The following is a 20,574-nucleotide window of genomic DNA, read 5'->3' on the forward strand; positions in this document are numbered from 1 at the left end:
TATTCAGAAACTTGCAGGAACAACGTGGGGAAGTGACACCTGTACATTGGTATCGACGCAAGCTCTAATCCACTCTACCGCGGAGTCATACTGTGCACCGAAATGGAGTTCCATCACTTACATACAAACATCGATACAGAAATCAACATCGCACTTCATATTATCAGCAGCATGCTGAAGTCCACTTCACTGCTGTGCTGCGATAACTCGGGAGTACCACAATACTATGGACATCACTATGCCACTGCAAGAGGACCTAAAATAACCCCCACACCATAAGCTAAAATCCAGCAATACTTTGTGGATGAACGCCTCCGCTTTAGCAGCTGAAAATAAAGACATCAGCACTCACTGGTCGGTATCGTAGATGTGACAAATAAACAAAAACCTCATTGAGGAACCGGTTGTGGAAGTACCAGACTTCTCTCTCCTACAAAAACTATGGACCACGCTAAACCACGCTCCAACGCAAAATGAATGATCAGAAAATTGCCGGACTGCGACTGTGGTGAAGTGCAAACCATCAAACACATCACCGACGAATGTGCAATCTATGCACATCCTGGTGGTGGTGTTGCTGCAATCCATACGGCATCTACTGCCTTCTTGTATTGTTTGAAAAAACTAGCATTCATCTATAACACATTTCAAAACTGTTAGTTTTTCCATCCTGCCGTACAAACGAAGAAGATGAAGATTCACTCATGGTTTTGAGTGCAGTCATTGATGACCAGGATTAGATAATCAAACTTGCTACGTTCAACAAGCTGGCCAATCATAAGTGAGGATCTCAGTAGCGCTAATAATAACTATGTCAGTGCGATTACATGGTCATTATGAGTTCCTTGAGCCAGTGACGCACAGACTAGGGGCAATCAGCTGGTCAAAGCTGACTGGAACCACCATAAGGAAGCTGTAGAAAGAGTTGTGAGTTGACTTCCCACGACACCGGAATATTATCACATTTTATTGGCCTCCTTACTGTAAATGCCAAGAAGAGCATCCTCCGAGGCTTCCAGAAAGAATCCACTCCCAGCATGACAAAAATAGACCCTCGGACCTGCTCAGACAGGACAACCAGTCGGACAGGCCACAGGTTGGAAAGGCCCTACTAGAGTCTTTTAGACTTAGCCAGACGTCAGCGGTGGATTGAATGCGTTGAAGGCCTGGACACACTGGTCATCCAGAACAGACCATAGAAGATAGAACGATTCCGTGCCCGATCCACAAATATGAAGGCGACGTTAAAGTGATACACTCTGCTAATTCTCCTGACGCGGCTATCTGGCTTGACCACCTGAATGTGAAATCGTAGTTGTTGCTCTTCATTTACAGTGAGGGAAAAAAGTATTTGATCCCCTGCTGATTTTGTACGTTTGCCCACTGACAAAGAAATGATCAGTCTATAATTTTAATGGTAGATTTATTTGAACAGTGAGAGACAGAATAACAACAAAAAAATCCAGAAAAACGCATGTCAAAAATGTTATAAATTGATTTGCATTTTAATGAGGGAAATAAGTATTTGACCCCTCTGCAAAACATGACTTAGTACTTGGTGGCAAAACCCTTGTTGGCAATCACAGAGGTCAGACGTTTCTTGTAGTTGGCCACCAGGTTTGCACACATCTCAGGAGGGATTTTGTCCCACTCCTCTTTGCAGATCTTCTCCAAGTCATTAAGGTTTCGAGGCTGATGTTTGGCAACTCGAACCTTCAGCTCCCTCCACATATTTTCTATGGGATTAAGGTCTGGAGACTGGCTAGGCCACTCCAGGACCTTAATGTGCTTCTTCTTGTGCCACTCCTTTGTCGCCTTGGCCGTGTGTTTTGGGTCATTGTCATGCTGGAATACCCATCCACGACCCATTTTCAATGCCCTGGCTGAGGGAAGGAGGTTCTCACCCAAGATTTGACGGTACATGGTCCCGCCCATCATCCCTTTGATGCGGTGGAGTTGCCTGTCCCCTTAGCAGAAAAACACCCCCAAAGTATAATGTTTCTACCTCCATGTTTGACGGTGGGGATGGTGTTCTTGGGGTCATAGGCAGCATTCCTCCTCCTTCAAACACGGCGAGTTGAGTTGATGCCAAAGAGCTCCATTTTGGTCTCATCTGACCACAACACTTTCACCCAGTTGTCCTCTGAATCATTCAGATGTTAATTGGCAAACTTCAGACGGGCATGTATATGTGCTTTCTTGAGCAGGGGGACCTTGCGGGCGCTGCAGGATTTTAGTCCTTCACGGCGTAGTGTGTTACCAATTGTTTTCTTGGTGACTATGGTCCCAGCTGCCTTGAGATCATTGACAAGATCCTCCCGTGCAGTTCTGGGCTGATTCCTCACCGTTCTCATCAGGGGCGGAGCCAGGATTTCAGGCCGGGGTGACATTCAACACATTTTAATTTCAAGAATGATTAGAGAGTCAGGCTGTTGAACTAAACGCCATCGGTTGGCGACACATTCTGACAATGCAGTTGCACGGAGTCCGCCAGACCGAGTGTCGTACACTTATACGCAGAATGTCACCCTTGTCACCCCCCCTGGCTCCGCCCCTGGTTCTCATGATCATTGCAACTCCACGAGGTGAGATCTTGCATGGAGCCCCAGGCCGAGGGAGATTGACAGTTCTTTTGTGTTTCTTCCATTTGCGAATAATCGCACCAACTGTTGTCACCTTCTCACCAAGCTGCTTGGCAATGGTCTTGTAGCCCATTCCAGCCTTGTGTAGTTCTACAATCTTGTCCCTGACATCCTTGGAGAGCTCTTTGGTCTTGGCCATGGTGGAGAGTTTGGAATCTGATTGATTGATTGCTTCTGTGGACAGGTGTCTTTAATACAGGTAACAAGCTGAGATTAGGAGCACTCCCTTTAAGAGTGTGCTCCTAATCTCAGCTCGTTACCTATATAACAGACACCTGGGAACCAGAAATCTTTCTGATGAGAGGGGGCCAAATACTTATTTCCCTCATTAAAATGCAAATCAATTTATAACATTTTTGACATGCGTTTTTCTGGATTTTTTGCTGTTATTCTGTCTCTCACCGTTAAAATAAACCTACCATTAAAATGATAGACTGATAATTTCTTCGTCAGTGGGCAAACATACAAAATCAGCAGGGGATCTAATACTTTTTTTCCCTCACTGTACATCAGCCGTACGAAAGAAGAAGTTTTGCCCCCTCCCCCCGCCCCCACTTCACCCACACTTTCCTTTTGTCCCGGTACCAGGAGCTATACATTGCCTATAATGGAGCACATGAGCTGGGCCCCCTGAGCCTGCTGGAGGAGCTGGAGGTGTTGGATCTGGAGGGGAATGGTGTGGAGGATATGGCGCAGGTGCACGCGCTGGCACTCTGCCCACACCTCGCCTGCCTCACGCTCGAGGGAAACCCCGTCTGCTCCCGCGCCTCCCCTAACGCCCCGCAGGTGCCGACTTGCGCCACTGCATCATCATCATGCTCACTTAACATTTTGTACTGGGGTGGTGTCGTGGCCCAGCACGAGTGCTCGGCTATGTCAGTGCACTAACCACTACTTGATGCCGTGGTTACACGGGGTAGTGGTTTGTGCACTGTGAACCTTGCGACCCAAGTTTGAGTCGCACTCATGGCTAACATCCAGTGCTGGATATCCGAAAACGGTCTTGAGCCTTCCCTTGGTTGACCATGCCTTAAATTAAACTATAACAATTCAGCTAAACTATTTGTTATTTTACCAGGGAAAGCCCACTCAGCTATATAGCTCTTTTATAGAAGCGACTTGGTCACAAATGATAGCCCAACAAAGTGGCGCATCATGTGGAAATCGAAAGCAGCCAAATACTCTTAAAAGCATGTTTTTTATGAGTAACTTGTGTGCTGTTCAAACATCATCTATGGAGAAAAAAGGTGGCCGGGCGTGTTGTGTGCTGTGTCGGCCTTCGTAAGGTGGGTGCCACAGTGGCAAGATGTTACTATCTTGCCTGGTTTACAGGAGGTTGTGGGTTCGATCCCAACCCTGATGCCTGTGTATTTGGAGTTTGCATGATCTCCCCGTGGTCGTGTGGATTTTTCTACTGGTCCTCCATTTTTTCCCTCCACATTTATAAACATGCGTTTTAGAGTATTTGGCCGATATAAATTTCCATGTTATAAGGCACTAAGTTCAGCTATCATTTGTGGCTAGGTCGCTTCTGAAAAAAGGCTATACAGCTCAGTGGGCCTTACCTGGTAATATAAAAATTTAAGTTTCTAGTTTATACAGTGAGGGAAAAAAGTATTTGATCCCCTGCTGATTTTGTACGTTTGCCCACTGACAAAGAAATGATCAGTCTATAATTTTAATGGTAGATTTATTTGAACAGTGAGAGACAGAATAACAACAAAAAAATCCAGAAAAACGCATGTCAAAAATGTTATAAATTGATTTGCATTTTAATGAGGGAAATAAGTATTTGACCCCTCTGCAAAACATGACTTAGTACTTGGTTGCAAAACCCTTGTTGGCAATCACAGAGGTCAGACGTTTCTTGTAGTTGGCCACCAGGTTTGCACACATCTCAGGAGGAATTTTGTCCTACTCCTCTTTGCAGATCTTCTGCAAGTCATTAAGGTTTCGAGGCTGACGTTTGGCAACTCGAACCTTCAGCTCCCTCCACAGATTTTCTATGGGATTAAGGTCTGGAGACTGGTTAGGCCACTCCAGGACCTTAATGTGCTTCTTCTTGAGCCACTCCTTTGTTGCCTTGACCGTGTGTTTTGGGTCATTGTCATGCTGGAATACCCATCCACGACCCATTTTCAATGCCCTGGCTGAGGGAAGGAGGTTCTCACCTAAGATTTGATAGTACATGGCCCCGTCCATCGTCCCTTTGATGCGGTGAAGTTGTCCTGTCCCCTTAGCAGAAAAACACCCCCAAAGCATAATGTTTCCACCTCCATGTTTGACGGTGGGGATGGTGTTCTTGGGGTCATAGGCAGCATTCCTCCTCCACCAAACACGGCGAGTTGAGTTGATGCCAAAGAGCTCCATGTTGGTCTCATCTGACCACAACACTTTCACCCAGTTGTCCTCTGAATCATTCAGATGTTAATTGGCAAACTTCAGACGGGCATGTATGTGTTTTCTTGAGCAGGGGGACCTTGCGGGCGCTGCCTGATTTCAGTCCTTCATGGCGTAGTGTGTTACCAATTGTTTTCTTGGTGACTATGGTCCCAGCTGCCTTGAGATCATTGACAAGATCCTCCCGTGTAATTCTGGGCTAATTCCTCACCGTTCTCATGATCATTGCAACTACACGAGGTGAGATCTTGCATGGATCCCCAGGCTGAGGGAGATTGACAGTTATTTTGTGTTCCTTCCATTTGCGAATAATCGCACCAGCTGCTTGGCAATGGTCTTGTAGCCCATTCCAGCCTTGTGTAGTTCTATAATCTTGTCCCTGACATCCTTGGAGAGCTTTTTGGTCTTGGCCATGGTGGAGAGTTTGGAATCTGATTGATTGATTGATTGCTTCTGTGGACAGGTGCCTTTTATACAGGTAACAAGCTGTGATTAGGAGCACTCCCTTTAAGAGTGTGCTCCTAATCTCAGCTCGTTACCTGTATAACAGACACCTGGGAGCTAGAAATCTTTCTGATTGAGAGGGGGCCAAATACTGATTTCCCTCATTAAAATGCAAATCAATTTATAACATTTTTGACATGCGTTTTTCTGGATTTTTTTTGTTATTCTGGATTTTTTTTAATTCTGTCTCTCACTGTTAAAATAAACCTACCATTAAAATTATAGAGTGATAATTTCTTTGTCAGTGGGCAATCGTACAAAATCAGCAGGGGATCAAATACTTTTTTTCCCTCACTGTAGGTGCTGACAAGCAGCACTTGCCACAAATTTGTTGAAGGCTATATATGGAATCTTTTTACATGCGTGTGTCCCTGCTGTCCGCCGCAGGACCCCAGCTATGAGTACCGCCGCGCAGTGCTCGATCTCCTGCCCCAGCTCTCTGTGCTGGACGATCGCCCGGCGAACGAGCGCCATGCCTTGCCCGCCGCTGCCACCACTGGCACCGACTGGCTGCTAGTACGAGATGCCATCGTGGACGATGCGACCACCCTGTGCCTGGGGCATGGGCTGGGTGAGCTGTTCCTTTGCCTTGAGTTATTGGCCAACACTGAGAACTTTCGCATTAATATTTTAAGTTTGCATGGGTGAGCTGTGGAACTGTGGAACCAACACCCCTTCATGAGATCAGAAAAAAAAGTGATAACAGTAGTAGTGACTTAATGTTTTGAAAGTCTTGTTAGTTAATGGTTTCAAAGGCGATTAGGAAGTATGTATGTTGAACTTCTTTTGCGCCGTACATAGCCATCTGCACTAATCAGAGGTGCGGGAGAAGGACAACAAACTAAATATAAAAAAACATACTCTTTGGTTCTTTCGGTAAAGTCACGTAGGTATAAAATAAGATAAATCACGACGTTTCGATCGCAACACAAGCGGTTGTTCTCAGGCGGAAAAAATATAATCCAGCAGTGGAACTGCTGAACTTGGTAAACCAATTCTTCAACCACATCAATTCCATACACCCAGCCATCAAATTCACCATGGAAGTGGAAAAGGATGGCAAGTTACCATTCATAGATGTTTTGATCGAGAAGAGACCTGAGGGTTCGTTGGGACATTCTGTCTACAGGAAAGCCACCCACACGGATGTCTATCTAATGCCTGACTCCCACCACCATCCAGCCCATAAGAATTCCCTAATCAAAACTACACCATAGGGCCCATTGCATCTCCGACCAGCACCACCTAGCTAGTGAGTTGGAGTGAGTACACCAAGCCCTCAGGAAGAAACGGATACTCGGACCGTACAATCCGCGAAGCTGCCTCCCCAGCCATGGGGAGACAACCTTCTGAGGATCCAACCAATACCATAATTTTGCCATACATAGCAGGGGTTACCAAAAAGATTTCCAAAATTTTAAACAAACACATAATCCAGGTTCGTTTCAACACAGTACACAAAATCCGTGATTTAATCCCATCTAAAGGATGTGATTCCTGCCATGCAATGCCCTGGTGTATAAAAACTGAGTTGTGGTTGTGGCAGCAGTTACATTGGGGAAACGAAACGACATGTCTCGGACCGCGTTCGTGAACACAAGGCGGATCTGAAACATGGTAGAACCAATACCTCTGCCATTGCTGATCATTGTTTTAACGCTGTGGGCTCACACGAAAATTGATTTTTCCAAGACGGAAGTACTCTGCAAACCTACTGGCTACCTTCAGAGATTTGTTCATGAAGCCACCCAAATATATAAACACAGTCACAACTTCAACCGAGAAGATGGGTACAAATTGAGCAATCATTGGAAGGACGTTATTAACCAGGTAAAGTCTTAACTGACTGTGATGTGTCCATCCTACCTGCCTATGTCAGCTGTTATTTCCAACTCTCTGTCTCTCTCTCAGGTCTCTCACATGTCTTTTGGATTGCACTCTCATGCTCACATGTCCTTTGGATTGCACTCTCATACTCACATGTCCTTGGGATTGCACCTCTCAGGCTCACATGCCCTTTGGATTGCACTCTCATGGTGCTAATCTCTCATTAACACTGCTGTTGTGCGCATATGCGGACAAGATACTCTCATGTGGCGACGGAGCTCATTCATGCTAATCTCCCTCTCAAATCCCTCTCTCCCTAATCTCCCCCATTAACACAACTGAGGTGCTTGCGTCCGGGGGTGGAATTCCTTTCCAGCCGAGACCCCGCTTGCTTGCTCATCGCCATATATATAACCTTGTTGTAACTGCTGTCTCGCTAGTTCAGCAGTTCCACTGCTGGATTATATTTTTACAGTGATTTATTTTATTTTATACCTACGTGACTTTACCGAAAGAACCAAAGAGTATGGATTCCTGCAGTCACTAAAGCTCCAAATCAAGATAGAAAAGGCAGTTTCAAAGAAGTGAGTTTTCAATCTAGATTTAAAAGTGCATAGCTCCAGTGACTTCCTAATATCGAATAGAAGAGCCTTTCAGATGGCCGTAGAAATGCATCTGAAAGTATGATGCGGTGACCATCTTTGTTCATTGGCCAGCCAAAAGCCTCTGTGAAGATGACCGGAGTGCGCGTGATGGTTTATGCTCCTTGACGAGATCAGCAAGGTATTGTGGTTAATTTGTGGCAAACAATTGGTGTGTTATGAGTGCGATCTTATAATGTGTTGTGTACAGGTGGCAGAGAGAGTCCCGTCTCTCCGCTGGGACGGCCAGGCACGGCAAGGCCCCGTTCTGCACGGCCCCGCTCGGCCTGTGCGTCACTCCTCTGGGGGAATGAAGGTGGCCCCACACGACCCCGCACGGCCATCCTGCAGGACAGTGTGGGCTCACGGCCACAAACGCCGGCGTCAAGAGTCTCCTCGCCACACAGTGATGATGCCAGTGACCTCACTCATGGTAATGCTGTGGAAATGCTTTTGTTGCAGCATACTTTGCTGAACATGCAATGTATTCTTTGGCCACAACGAGACATGCATGCCTTATTTGATTGTTAAATAAATCTGGATTGTCACATATGTTCTTTGAAGTTAACAGACTATATGTCTCTTTGGTATAGGCTAATTTGTTTTCCTATAACATTCAAGGACAAACAACCAAAAATGGGTGGCATTGACAAGTTACATGTGGAATCTATGATTCTGAATGACAGAAGACAATCTGGAGATGAAACAGCTTTTTTGACATTTATATATCCACGAATGATTAACTGACCCTCAAGTCTTTTCCAGGAAAGTTTTACATTAATTCCATTATATTATTTCCTATGGCTAGGGGGCTAAATATTGAGGTCTGCTATCCACGAGAGTGATTCAACAGGAAGTTTGTAATTTTCTATTTGTCTGTTCCGGGAGCGCAGACTATAGTGGTTAAATGTATGGTTAATAGTTTGGGTTACATGGCTACAATCATACTCCTGTGGCTTGTCTTAAATTTTATATTAATGAAGATGGCACAATCTAGATTTGAAGTTTTCGTGACTGCAGGGATCCATACTCTTTGGTTCTTTCGGTAAAGTCACGTAGGTATAAAATTAAATATATTAAATCACGACGTTTCGGGTGCAACACAAGTGCCCGTCATCAGGTGGAACAACCACAGCAAGAAACAATTGCTGAAGTGGGCAGAAGGGGGCTGCTTGTAACAAGAGGCTATTTAAGTAAGAGAGGGGGAGGAGGAGCCAGGGAGGAGAGATAGAGAGGGTGGGGGTGTGGGGTAGGGGGAGTGGAGAAGTGCAAGCTCCAACACTGAGTATAACAACAATGCCGGGGCTGGAGAAATGCAAGCTCCAACCCGAGCACGACAAAATGCCGGGGCTGGGAAGTGAGCAGGGCTGGGGGGTAGGAGGCTGAAGAAACTGGAGATGCGGATATGAAGGCAAACTATAAAGCAGTTGAGGTGGTTAATAACATCCGTCCAATGATTGCTAAATTTGTATCCATCTTCTCGGTTTAAGTTATGTCTATGTTTATATATTTGGATGGCTTCATGAACAAACCTTTGATAGTAGCCCGAAGGTTTGCAGAGCACCTTGGCTTCGGAAAAAACAATATCATGAGAGCCCACAGTGTTATGGCAATGATCAGCCACGGCGGAGGTATTAGTCCTGCCGTGTTTCAGATCTGCCTTGTGCTCGCGAACATGGTCCGACACATGCCGTTTCGTTTCCCCAATGTAACAATCACCACAGGAGCAACTTAGTTTGTAGACTCCCGGATATTGCATGTCAGGAATGACATCCTTCACAGATGGGATTAGTATTCTTAGTTTTTTCGGTAAAGTCACGTTGAAGAGAAACAACAAAATAATAAAATATATATAAAACAATAAAAAATTCTCACGACGTTTCGACCATAACTCAAACGGTCATCTTCAGGTGTGTTGGTTTGCATAAATGTATTTTTAAATGGCGCATTTATTTATTTATAAAAACGTTAGCGTCACGCGCAGCGATTTGGCAGTTTGCCCAGGACTAGTCCATCTATATTTTGAAAAGAGGAGGGGGGAGACGAAATTTTTTTTTATATATAATGTATGCTGTCTGAAAGCCACTGTAAGCGTGAACAATCAATTAAGAACTGAAATGGTTTATCAAATCTTTCCAATGATTGCTAAGATAGAATCCATCTTCTCGGTTGAAATTGTCTCTGTGCTTGTATATGTGGATAGCCTCATGAACGAATCTCTCATGGAAGCCAGATGGCTTACAAAGAACCTCTGTCTTGGAAAAGTCAATGGCATGTGAGCCTACTGAATTAGAACAATGATCTGCTACGGCCGAGGTGTTGGTCCTACCGTGTTTAAGGTCTGCTTTATGTTCACGAATGCGGTCCGAGACATGGCGTTTGGTTTCTCCAATGTAACTACTACCACAGAGGCAACTTAGTTTGTAGACACCAGGGTATTGTATGTCCGGAATCACATCTTTTACAGACGGAACCAGATCACGGATTTTATGTAATGTGTTGAAACGGACCTGGATCTTGTGTTTATTCAAGATTTTTGAGATCTTTTTTGTGATCCCAGCAATGTAGGGTAAAGTGATGGTTTTGAAAGGCTCCTCAAGAGGGTTCTTCTTCATGGTTTGAGTGATAGCTTTGCGGATTGTATAGTCGGAGTAACCATTGTAGTTATACAAAAATAAAAAGAGATCCCACCAACAGCCTCGTCACACAAACCAACAAAATAATTTCTGATTCAACCGCATTAATTGATCAATCTAAACAGTTTTCGTTGAAACCTTCTGCTGCCAGGCCACCAAGATTATACGGCTTACCAAAAATACATAAAGTTGATACACCTCTTCGTCCCATAGTCTCTACTATCAGCTCCCCCACCTACAAACTAGCTCGTTTTTTGTCTGAAATCCTGCGTCTTTTCACTGGAAAGACCACCTCTGCGGTACAAAATTCTACTCACCTGGTATCGACAATCAAGGGTATTTCCCTGTCCCCAGACAACCTGCTTGTCAGTTTTGATGTAGTTTCCTTATTCACCAAGGTTCCTGTACCTGACACCATTGCAATCATTGAAGACTTGGTTCATCAAGGACTAAACACTGAGGTACCCCCCCTGGTGAGACACTGTTTAACCAATACATACTTCACTTGGAATGTAACTTTCTACAAACAACTGAGGGCACCCCAATGGGCTCCCCCCTTTCTCCAGTTATAGCTAACATTTTCATGGAGAAATTTGAGACTGACGCCATCCAGAATGCCACTCTGCGCCCAACCTTATGGAAGAGGTACGTGGATGACACTTTTGTCATCTGGCCACATGGCCGGCCTGCTCTAGACCAATTCTTCGACCACATCAATTCCATACACCCAGCCATCAGATTTACCATGGAAGTCGAAATAGATGGCAAGATACCTTTTTTGGATGTCCTAATTAAAAAGAGACCTGATGGTTCAATGAGCCACTCTGTCTACAGGAAAGCTACCCATACGGATGCTTATCTGAAACCGGATTCCCACCACCATCCATCACAGAAGAATTCTCTCATCAAGACTCTGTATCATAGAGCCCAATGCATATCCGACCAGGAACACATAAGCAGTGAACTCAAGCACGTACACCAAGCTCTTAGGGCTAATGGTTACTCCGACTATACAATCCGCAAAGCTATCACTCAAACCATGAAGAAGAACCCTCTTGAGGAGCCTTTCAAAACCATCACTTTACCCTACATTGCTGGGATCACAAAAAAGATCTCCAAAATCTTGATAAACACAAGATCCAGGTCCGTTTCAACACATTACATAAAATCCGTGATCTGGTTCCGTCTATAAAAGATGTGATTCCGGACATACAATACCCTGGTGTCTACAAACTAAGTTGCCTCTGTGGTAGTAGTTACATTGGAGAAACCAAACGCCATGTCTCGGACCGCATTCGTGAACATAAAGCAGACCTTAAACACGGTAGGACCAACACCTCGGCCGTAGCAGATCATTGTTCTAATTCAGTAGGCTCACATGCCATTGACTTTTCCAAGACAGAGGTTCTTTGTAAGCCATCTGGCTTCCATGAGAGATTCGTTCATGAGGCTATCCACATATACAAGCACAGAGACAATTTCAACCGAGAAGATGGATTCTATCTTAGCAATCATTGGAAAGATTTGATAAACCATTTCAGTTCTTAATTGATTGTTCACGCTTACAGTTGCTTTCAGACAGCATACATTATATATATAAAAAAAATTCGTCTCCCCCCTCCTCTTTTCAAAATATAGATGGACTAGTCCTGGGCAAACTGCCAAATCGCTGCGCGTGACGCTAACGTTTTTTTATAAATAAATAAATGCGCCGTTTAAAAATAAATTTATGCAAACCAACACACCTGAAGATGACCGTTTGAGTTATGGTCGAAACGTCGTGAGAATTTTTTATTGTTATATATATTTTATTATTTTGTTGTTTCTCTTCAACGTGGCTTTACCGAAAAAACTAAGAATATGAATTACTGCAGTCACGAAAGCTTTAAATCAAAATTTAGATGGGATTAGATCACGGATTTTGTGTACTGTACTGAATCGGACCTGGATCTTGTGTTTGTTTAAGATTTTGGCAATCTTTTTGGTAACGCCTGCTATGAATGGTAACGTGATGGTTTTGATCGGCATCGCAGGGGGTTGTTTCTCCATGGTTGTAGAAACCGCTTTGCGAATAATGCGGTCCGAATATCCAGTCATCATAAGGGCCTGGTATACGTGTTCCAGTTCACTGGCTAGGTGGTGTTGGTCAGAAATGCAGTGGGCCCTATGGTGTAGTGTTTTGATGAGGGAATTCTTCTGGGCCGGATGGTGGTGGGAATGAGGTTTCAGATAGGAATCTGTGTGGGTGGCTTTCCAGTAGACAGAGTGTCCCAAAGAGCCATCAGGTTTCTTCTCAAACAAAATAATCCAGGAATGGTAGCTTACCATCCTTCTCCACTTCCATGGTGAATTTGATGGATGAGTGTATGGAATTAATGTGGATTTAAAGCTTTCGTGACTGCAAGGATTCATCTTCTTTGGTTCTTTCGGTAAAGTCATGTAGAATGAGAATAAAATAATAAATTGATAAAATAAAATAACACAATATTCTCATGACGTTTCGGCCACAACACAAGCGGCCTTCATCAGGTGAAGGGACAAGACTGTCTGGAGGACAGCACTGGAGTGAAAAAGCCACGCTCAGATCGTGACCTTTAAGCTGTGTGAGAAGAAACAAAGTGCCTTGACAAAGGAATTAGCATAGAATTTAGCATTGAAATGGCTGAGTGATTAGCTTGTGACTGGTCACAGAAATGGCTATGTTAAAGTTAAAGCATACATCTTCTTTGGTTCTTTCGGTAAAGTCACGTAGAATGAGAATAAAATAATAAATTGATAAAATAAAATAACACAATAATATTCTCACGACGTTTCGGCCACAACACAAGCGGCCTTCATCAGGTGAAGACAGTCTCGCCCCTTCACCTGATGAAGGCCGCTTGTGTTGTGGCCGAAACGTCATGAGAATATTATTGTGTTATTTTATTTTATCAATTTATTATTTTATTCTCATTCTACGTGACTTTTCCGAAAGAACCAAAGAAGATGAATCATTGCAGTCACGAAAGCTTTAAATCGAAATTTAAAGCATACACATCCGCAGAGGCACCCCTTGACAAAGGAATTAGCATATAATTTAGCATTGAAATAGCTAAGTTAAAGCATACACATCTGCAGAGGCACCCCTTGACAAATGAATTAGCATAGCATTTAGCATTGAAATAGCTGAGTGATTAGCTTGTAACTGGTCACAGAAATAGCTATGTTAAAGTCAGAGCATACACATTCACAGAGGCACCTAGTACAAATCAAACAGGAGAATTTAGCATTGAAATAACTAGGCGAATTTAGCGTTGAAATAACTGAGTGATTAGCTTGTGACTGGTCACAGAATTGACTATGTTGAAGTCAAGGCCTACACATCTGAGCTATTCACAGTAACTGGGTATACACTACAATATATAATGAATACTATATAGTGAACTAATAAAAAACTAAAATATAAATTACCTCAATGTTATCAATAAACTCTATATATTCTCCCATCACCTAAGCTACCAACAATAAGTCGTCATGTATCACAATGCTATATGGCAAAAAAATGGGTGGATTCTTACCCTCAACTTTAGCAACACGGATAGCTACGGACCCCGTTCAGAGGGACGAGTTCATCCATGGTTGGAACAGAGGAGGGGGAGAGAGACAGCTGCGAGGCGCTGTTATACTCCATGTTGTAAACCATACCATTAACCGTGGTGTGAGAGGTATTAAGAGTCAATGCCAGCGAAAGAGATGCGGTCTGAAGGTCATCGTAAAATACAATTAATTAAGAACGGAAATGGTTTAAAACAACCACCTCTGCGGTACTAAATTCTACTCACCTGGTATCGACAATCAAAGGCATTTCCCTGTCCCCAGACGACCTGCTTGTCAGTTTTGATGTGGTGTCCTTGTTCACCAAAGTCCCGGTACCTGACACCATCGCTATCATTGAAGACCTTGTTTATCAAGGACTGCATACTGATGTACCCCCCCTGGTGAGACATTGCTTAACCAACACATACTTCACCTGGAATGGAACTTTCTACAAACAAACTGAGGGCACCCCAATGGGCTGCCCCCTATCTCCGGTTGTAGCCAACGTATTCATGGAAAAATTTGAAACTGACGCCATCCAGACTGCCACTCTACGCCCGACCTTATGGAAGAGGTACGTGGATGACACCTTTGTCATCTGGCCACATGGCCAGCCTGCTCTAGACCAATTCCGCGACCACATCAATTCCATACACCCAGCCATCAGATTTACCATGGAAACCGGATTCCCACCACCATCCATCCCAGAAGAACTCCCTCATCAAGACTCTATTCCATAGAGCCCAATGCATTTCCGACCAGGAACACATTACCAGTGAACTCAAGCACGTACACCAGGCTCTCAGGGCTAATGGTTACTCCAACTACACAATCCGCAAAGCCATCACTCCAGTCATGAAGAAGGATCCTCTTGTGGAGCCACTCAAAACCATCACCTTACCCTACATTGCAGGGGTCACTAAAAAGATCTCCAAAATCCTGAATAAACACAAGATCCAGGTCCAATTCAACACAGTACATAAAATCCGTGATCTAGTTCCATCTGTAAAAGATGCTGTTCCAGACATACAGTACCCGGGCGTTTACAAACTAAAGTGCCTCTGTGGTAGTAGCTACATTGGAGAAACCAAACGACATATCTCGGACCGCATCCGCGAACATAAAGCAGACTTGAAACACGGTAGAACGAACTCTGCTGCCGTGGCAGATCACTGTTATAATTCAGTAGGCTCACATGACATTAACTTCTCCAAGACGCAGGTTCTTTGCAAACCAACCGGCTACCATGAGAGATTCGTTCATGAGGCCATTCACATATACAAGCACAGAGACAATTTCAACCGAGAATATGGATTCTGGCTTAGTAACCATTGGAAAGATGTTTTAAACCATTTCCGTTCTTAATTAATTGTATTTTACGATGACCTTCAGACCGCAGCTCTTTCGCTGGCATTGACTCTTAATACCTCTCACACCACGGTTAATGGTATGGTTTACAACATGGAGTATAACAGCGTCTCACAGCTGTCTCTCTCCCCGTAGCTATCCGTGTTGCTAAAGTTGAGGGTAAGAATCCACCCATTTTTTCGCCATATAGCATTGTGATACATAGCGACTTATTGTTGGTAGCTTAGGTGATGGGAGAATATATAGAGTTTATTGATAACATTGAGGTAATTTATATTTTAGTTTTTTATTGGTTCACTATATAGTATTCATTATATATTGTAGTGTATACCCAGTTACTGTGAATAGCTCAGATGTGTAGGCCTTGACTTCAACATAGCCATTTCTGTGACCAGTCACAAGCTAATCACTCAGTTATTTCAATGCTAAATTCGCCTAGTTATTTCAATGCTAAATTCTCCTGTTTGATTTGTACTAGGTGCCTCTGTGAATGTGTATGCTCTGACTTTAACATAGCTATTTCTGTGACCAGTTACAAGCTAATCACTCAGCTATTTCAATGCTAAATTCTATGCTAATTCCTTTGTCAAGGGGTGCCTCTGCGGATGTGTATGCTTTAACTTTAACATAGCCATTTCTCTGACCAGTCACAAGCTAACCACTCAGCCATTTCAATGCTAAATTCTATGCTAATTCCTTTGTCAAGGTGCTTTGTTTCTTCTCACACAGCTTAAAGGTCGCGATCTGAGCGTGGCTTTTTCACTCCAGCGCTGTCCTCCAGACAGTCTCGTCCTTTCACCTGATGAAGGCCGCTTGTGTTGTGGCCAAAACGTCGTCAGAATATTATTGTGTTATTTTATTTTATCAATTTATTATTTTATTCTCATTCTACGTGACTTTACCGAAAGAACCAAAGAAGAGGAATTAATGTGGTTGAGAAATTGGTTCAATGCTGGCAGGCCATGTGGCCAAATGACGAAAGTGTCATCCACATATCTCTTCCACAAGGAAGGACGTAGGGTGGATGTCTGGATGGCATCTGTTTAAAATTTCTCCATAAAAACATTCGCTATCACTGGTGATAAGGGGGGACCCATGGGGATACCTTAATTGTGTTTGTAGAAAGTACCATTCCAGGTGAAGTAAGTGTTGGTAAGGCAGTGCTTAACCAAAGGTTCAATCCATGTTGGACTAAATCTTCAATTATTGCGAAGGCGTCAGGCACTGGAACCTTGGAGAACAGAGAAACCACATCAAAGCTGACGGGAAGATTATCTGGGGACAGTGAAATGCCCTTGATTAGAGAGACCAAGTGAGCTGAATTAAGTACTGCTGAGGTAGTCTTGCCAGTGAATGGAAGCAAGTTATCAGACAGAAAACGGGCCAGCTTGTAGGTAGGTGAGTTGATAGTGGAAACGATGGGCCGAAGTGGAGTGCTTTCTTTATGGATCTTAGGAATACCATCGAATCTGGGTGGTCTAGAGGCAGAAGGTTTTAGTTAGAGCCGTTTGACTGGTTTGATAAGAGAAGTCGAACTGGTAATGATATTGTTGGTTTTTGTTGTCAGGCTGTTAGTAGGATCTTTGTTGATTTTGGTGTAGCTGCCATCATTGAGAAGGTCCTGGATTTTGTTGTTGTCTGTGGTTTTATCCATGATGACAGTAGCATTGCCCTTGTCGGCCAAGAGGATGACTATATCATCCCTCTTTTTCAATTTTCCGAGTTCATAGCGCTCATCTTTGCTCATGTTACTAATGGGTTTTTTAAACCTTTTTAAGGATGGTGGCAGTTTCAGCTCTAGCAACGTCTGTCGGGATGTGTCCCAAGCCTTTGAGGGCTACGTCGACCTGGGAGATTATATCATTCACTGGGATATGTTTAGGGGTGACTGCAAAATTCAACCCTTTAGCTAGTACCGATTTTAGGCTGTCAGAGATTGGGATGTTACTCTGATTTATGACAATCTTGTTAACATCTAACTTTTTAACGTGTGAATCAGGCTTATTTTTTGACAGGAGGTTGAATTTAGCGATCAAGTTAACTTTACATTTGGTTGACATTGAATTAGCAGAGGCGATTGTCATGTTATCTACATGGTCCCAATCAGAAGTGGACATTTTATCTGTTAATATTATGTGTGATTGTAAGAGAGTCTTGTCTAAAATATCAAGTTCAAATCGGAGCACTTCAGCAATTGTTTCTTGCGTGGTTGTTCCACCTGATGACGGGCACTTGTGTTGTGTCCGAAACGTCGTGATTTAATTCATTTTATTTTATACCTACAGTGAGGGAAAAAAGTATTTGATCCCCTGCTGATTTTGTACGTTTGCCCACTGACAAAGAAATTATCAGTATATAATTTTAATGGTAGGTTTATTTGAACAGTGAGAGACAATAACAACAACAAAATCCAGAAAAACGCATGTCAAAAATGTTATAAATTGATTGGCATTTTAATGAGGGAAATACGTATTTGACCCCCTCTCAATGAGAAATATTTCTGGCTCCCACGTGTTTTTATACAGGTAACGAGCTGAGATTAGGAGCATACTCTTAAAGGGAGTGCTCCTAATCTCAGCTTGTTACCTGTATAAAAGACACCTGTCCACAGAAGCAATCAATCAGATTCCAAACTCTCCACCATGGCCAAGACCAAAGAGCTCTCCAAGGATGTCAGGGACAAGATTGTAGACCTACACAAGGCTAGAATGGGCTACAAGACCATTGCCGAGCAGCTTGGTGAGAAGGTGACAACAGTTGGTGTGATTATTCGCAAATGGAAGAAACACAAAACAACTGTCAATCTCCCTCGGCCTGGGGCTCCATGCAAGATCTCACCTCGTGGAGTTGCAATGATCATGAGAACGATGAGGAATCAGCCCAGAACTACACCGGAGGATCTTGTCAATGATCTCAAGGCAGCTGGGACCATAGTCACCAAGAAAACAATTGGTAACACACTACGCCGTGAAGGACTGAAATCCTGCAGCGCCCGCAAGGTCCCCCTGCTCAAGAAAGCACATATACATGCCCGTCTGAAGTTTGCCAATGAACATCTGAATTATTCAGAGGACAACTGGGTGAAAGTGTTGTCGTCAGATGAGACCAAAATGGAGCTCTTTGGCATCAACTCAACTCGCCGTGTTTGGAGGAGGAGGAATGCTGCCTATGACCCCAAGAACACCATCCCCACCGTCAAACATGGAGGTGGAAACATTATGCTTTGGGGGTGTTTTTCTGCAAAGGGGAAAGGACAACTTCACCGCATCAAAGGGACGATGAACCGGGCCATGTACCATCAAATCTTGGATGAGAACCTCCTTCCCTCGGCCAGGGCATTGAAAATGGGTCGTGGATTAGTATTCCAGCATGACAATGACCCAAAACACACGGCCAAGGCAACAAAGGAGTAGCTCAAGAAGAAGCACATTAAGGTCCTGGAGTGGCCTAGCCAGTCTCCAGACCTTAATCCCATAGAAAATCTGTGGAGGAAGCTGAAGGTTCGAATTGCCAAACGTCAGCCTCGAAACCTTAATGACTTGGAGAAGATCTGCAAAGAGGAGTGGGACAAAATGCCTCCTGAGATGTGTGCAAACCTGGTGGCCAACTACAAGAAACGTCTGACCTCTGTGATTGCCAACAAGGGTTTTTCCACCAAGTACTAAGTCATGTTTTGCAGAGGGGTCAAATACTTATTTCCCTCATTAAAATGCAAATCAATTCATAACATTTTTGACATGCGTTTTTACGGATATTTTTGTTGTTATTCTGTCTCTCACTGTTCAAATAAACCTACCATTACAATTATAGACTGATCATTTCTTTGTCAGTGGGCAAACGTACAAAATCAGCAGTGGATCAAATACTTTTTTCCCTCACTGTACGTGACTTTACCGAAAGAACCGAAGATGTGCACATTCGCCTGTTGACGCTATGATGTGGTTGATAGTACATTAGTGTCTTCGCAGAATGTCAAAGCCAGGAGATGCGAAGTTTGGGTTTCCAATTATGTATTTATTCTTGATATCTGCATTGTTCCACTCTGTTTGCCAGTATTCTTCTGTATCTGTGTTAGATTCTAGAATGGTGACAGTACAATCCTGGAAGGTGGATTAGGACTTGAGTCAGTACCGAGGTACATTGTTTACGTCTTGATTTATTCGTAGGTTATTGTTGGCAATAAAACGTGTAAACTCCTTTGCAGTTTTCATGTCTCTGTGGATATTTGGTTGTAGAATGTTCGCTATAACAGGGAACCAGGGGATTAGTGTCAATTTCAGTATTCTGCTTATTGTGTGCATTGTGTTATTTATGCATCTAGCAGTTTTGTATATTACCTCCCAGGTGGAGCTGAAGTGGAATACTATTACCACGGGGTAGATTGTTGAGAGGGCAGCGGTTAACAGCACCTCAGCTGAAGTGCCCCAGGTCAAGTTTCTATAGCAGGGCAAATCCTTGATTTGTGTGGGGCTTGACGGTCAGGCTTTTATCCATGATAACTCCTAGATATCTTGGAGTGGGGTCATAGTGCACTGGGATACCGCAGAAGGATACATGAAGGGTAGCTTTTGCTGCCTGATTGGGCAGGTGGAAAGCGTTTGTGGTGGTTTTCTAGGGATTTGGTCAGAGTCTCCAGTGGCAGAAATATGCCTCAAATAACATGAAATCAGCTGTTAGAGTACTTGGAATGTATATATGTTGAACTTCTTTTGCACCGTACGTTGCCAACCGTGCTAATCAGAGGTGCGATGTTCGCAAGGTTTGTACCGTGTGCAGTACAGGCTACGTCATCTGCATATATGAACTTGGTACGAGTAACGAGCCCTGAGGGAGGCCATTGTTCATTAGTCATCTTCAGTAGCTGGCTATGACACATTGGTGCCATAGTCAGCAGAGAGGTCAATGATTTATTTGCCGGTTTTCTGTTGACGCTGGAAACCAACTTCTATGAGGGTGGTGAAGGTAACGATCTGTTCGCAG

The 20,574-nt window shown here is 43.7% G+C and overlaps 1 protein-coding gene across 5 annotated transcripts in view; it reads left to right on the forward strand.

Annotated features, from left to right (window-relative positions):
- LOC116945465 (uncharacterized) overlaps positions 1-20,574 on the forward strand; it is a 68,543-nt gene that overhangs the window by 33,501 nt on the left and 14,468 nt on the right. For all 5 annotated transcript variants that reach the window (XM_076069285.1, XM_032959777.2, XM_032959778.2 and 2 more), the window contains exons 6-8: positions 3,231-3,428; positions 5,934-6,117; positions 8,226-8,447. In XM_076069285.1, the coding sequence (XP_075925400.1) occupies positions 3,231-3,428; positions 5,934-6,117; positions 8,226-8,447 (604 nt within the window). The remainder of the gene's footprint in view (positions 1-3,230; positions 3,429-5,933; positions 6,118-8,225; positions 8,448-20,574) is intronic.

Source organism: Petromyzon marinus, chromosome 24 (assembly GCF_048934315.1).
Source record: "Petromyzon marinus isolate PM22_M1 ecotype Great Lakes invasive population chromosome 24, UKy_Petmar_22M1.pri1.0, whole genome shotgun sequence".
In the NCBI taxonomy this organism is placed as follows: domain Eukaryota; kingdom Metazoa; phylum Chordata; class Hyperoartia; order Petromyzontiformes; family Petromyzontidae; genus Petromyzon; species Petromyzon marinus.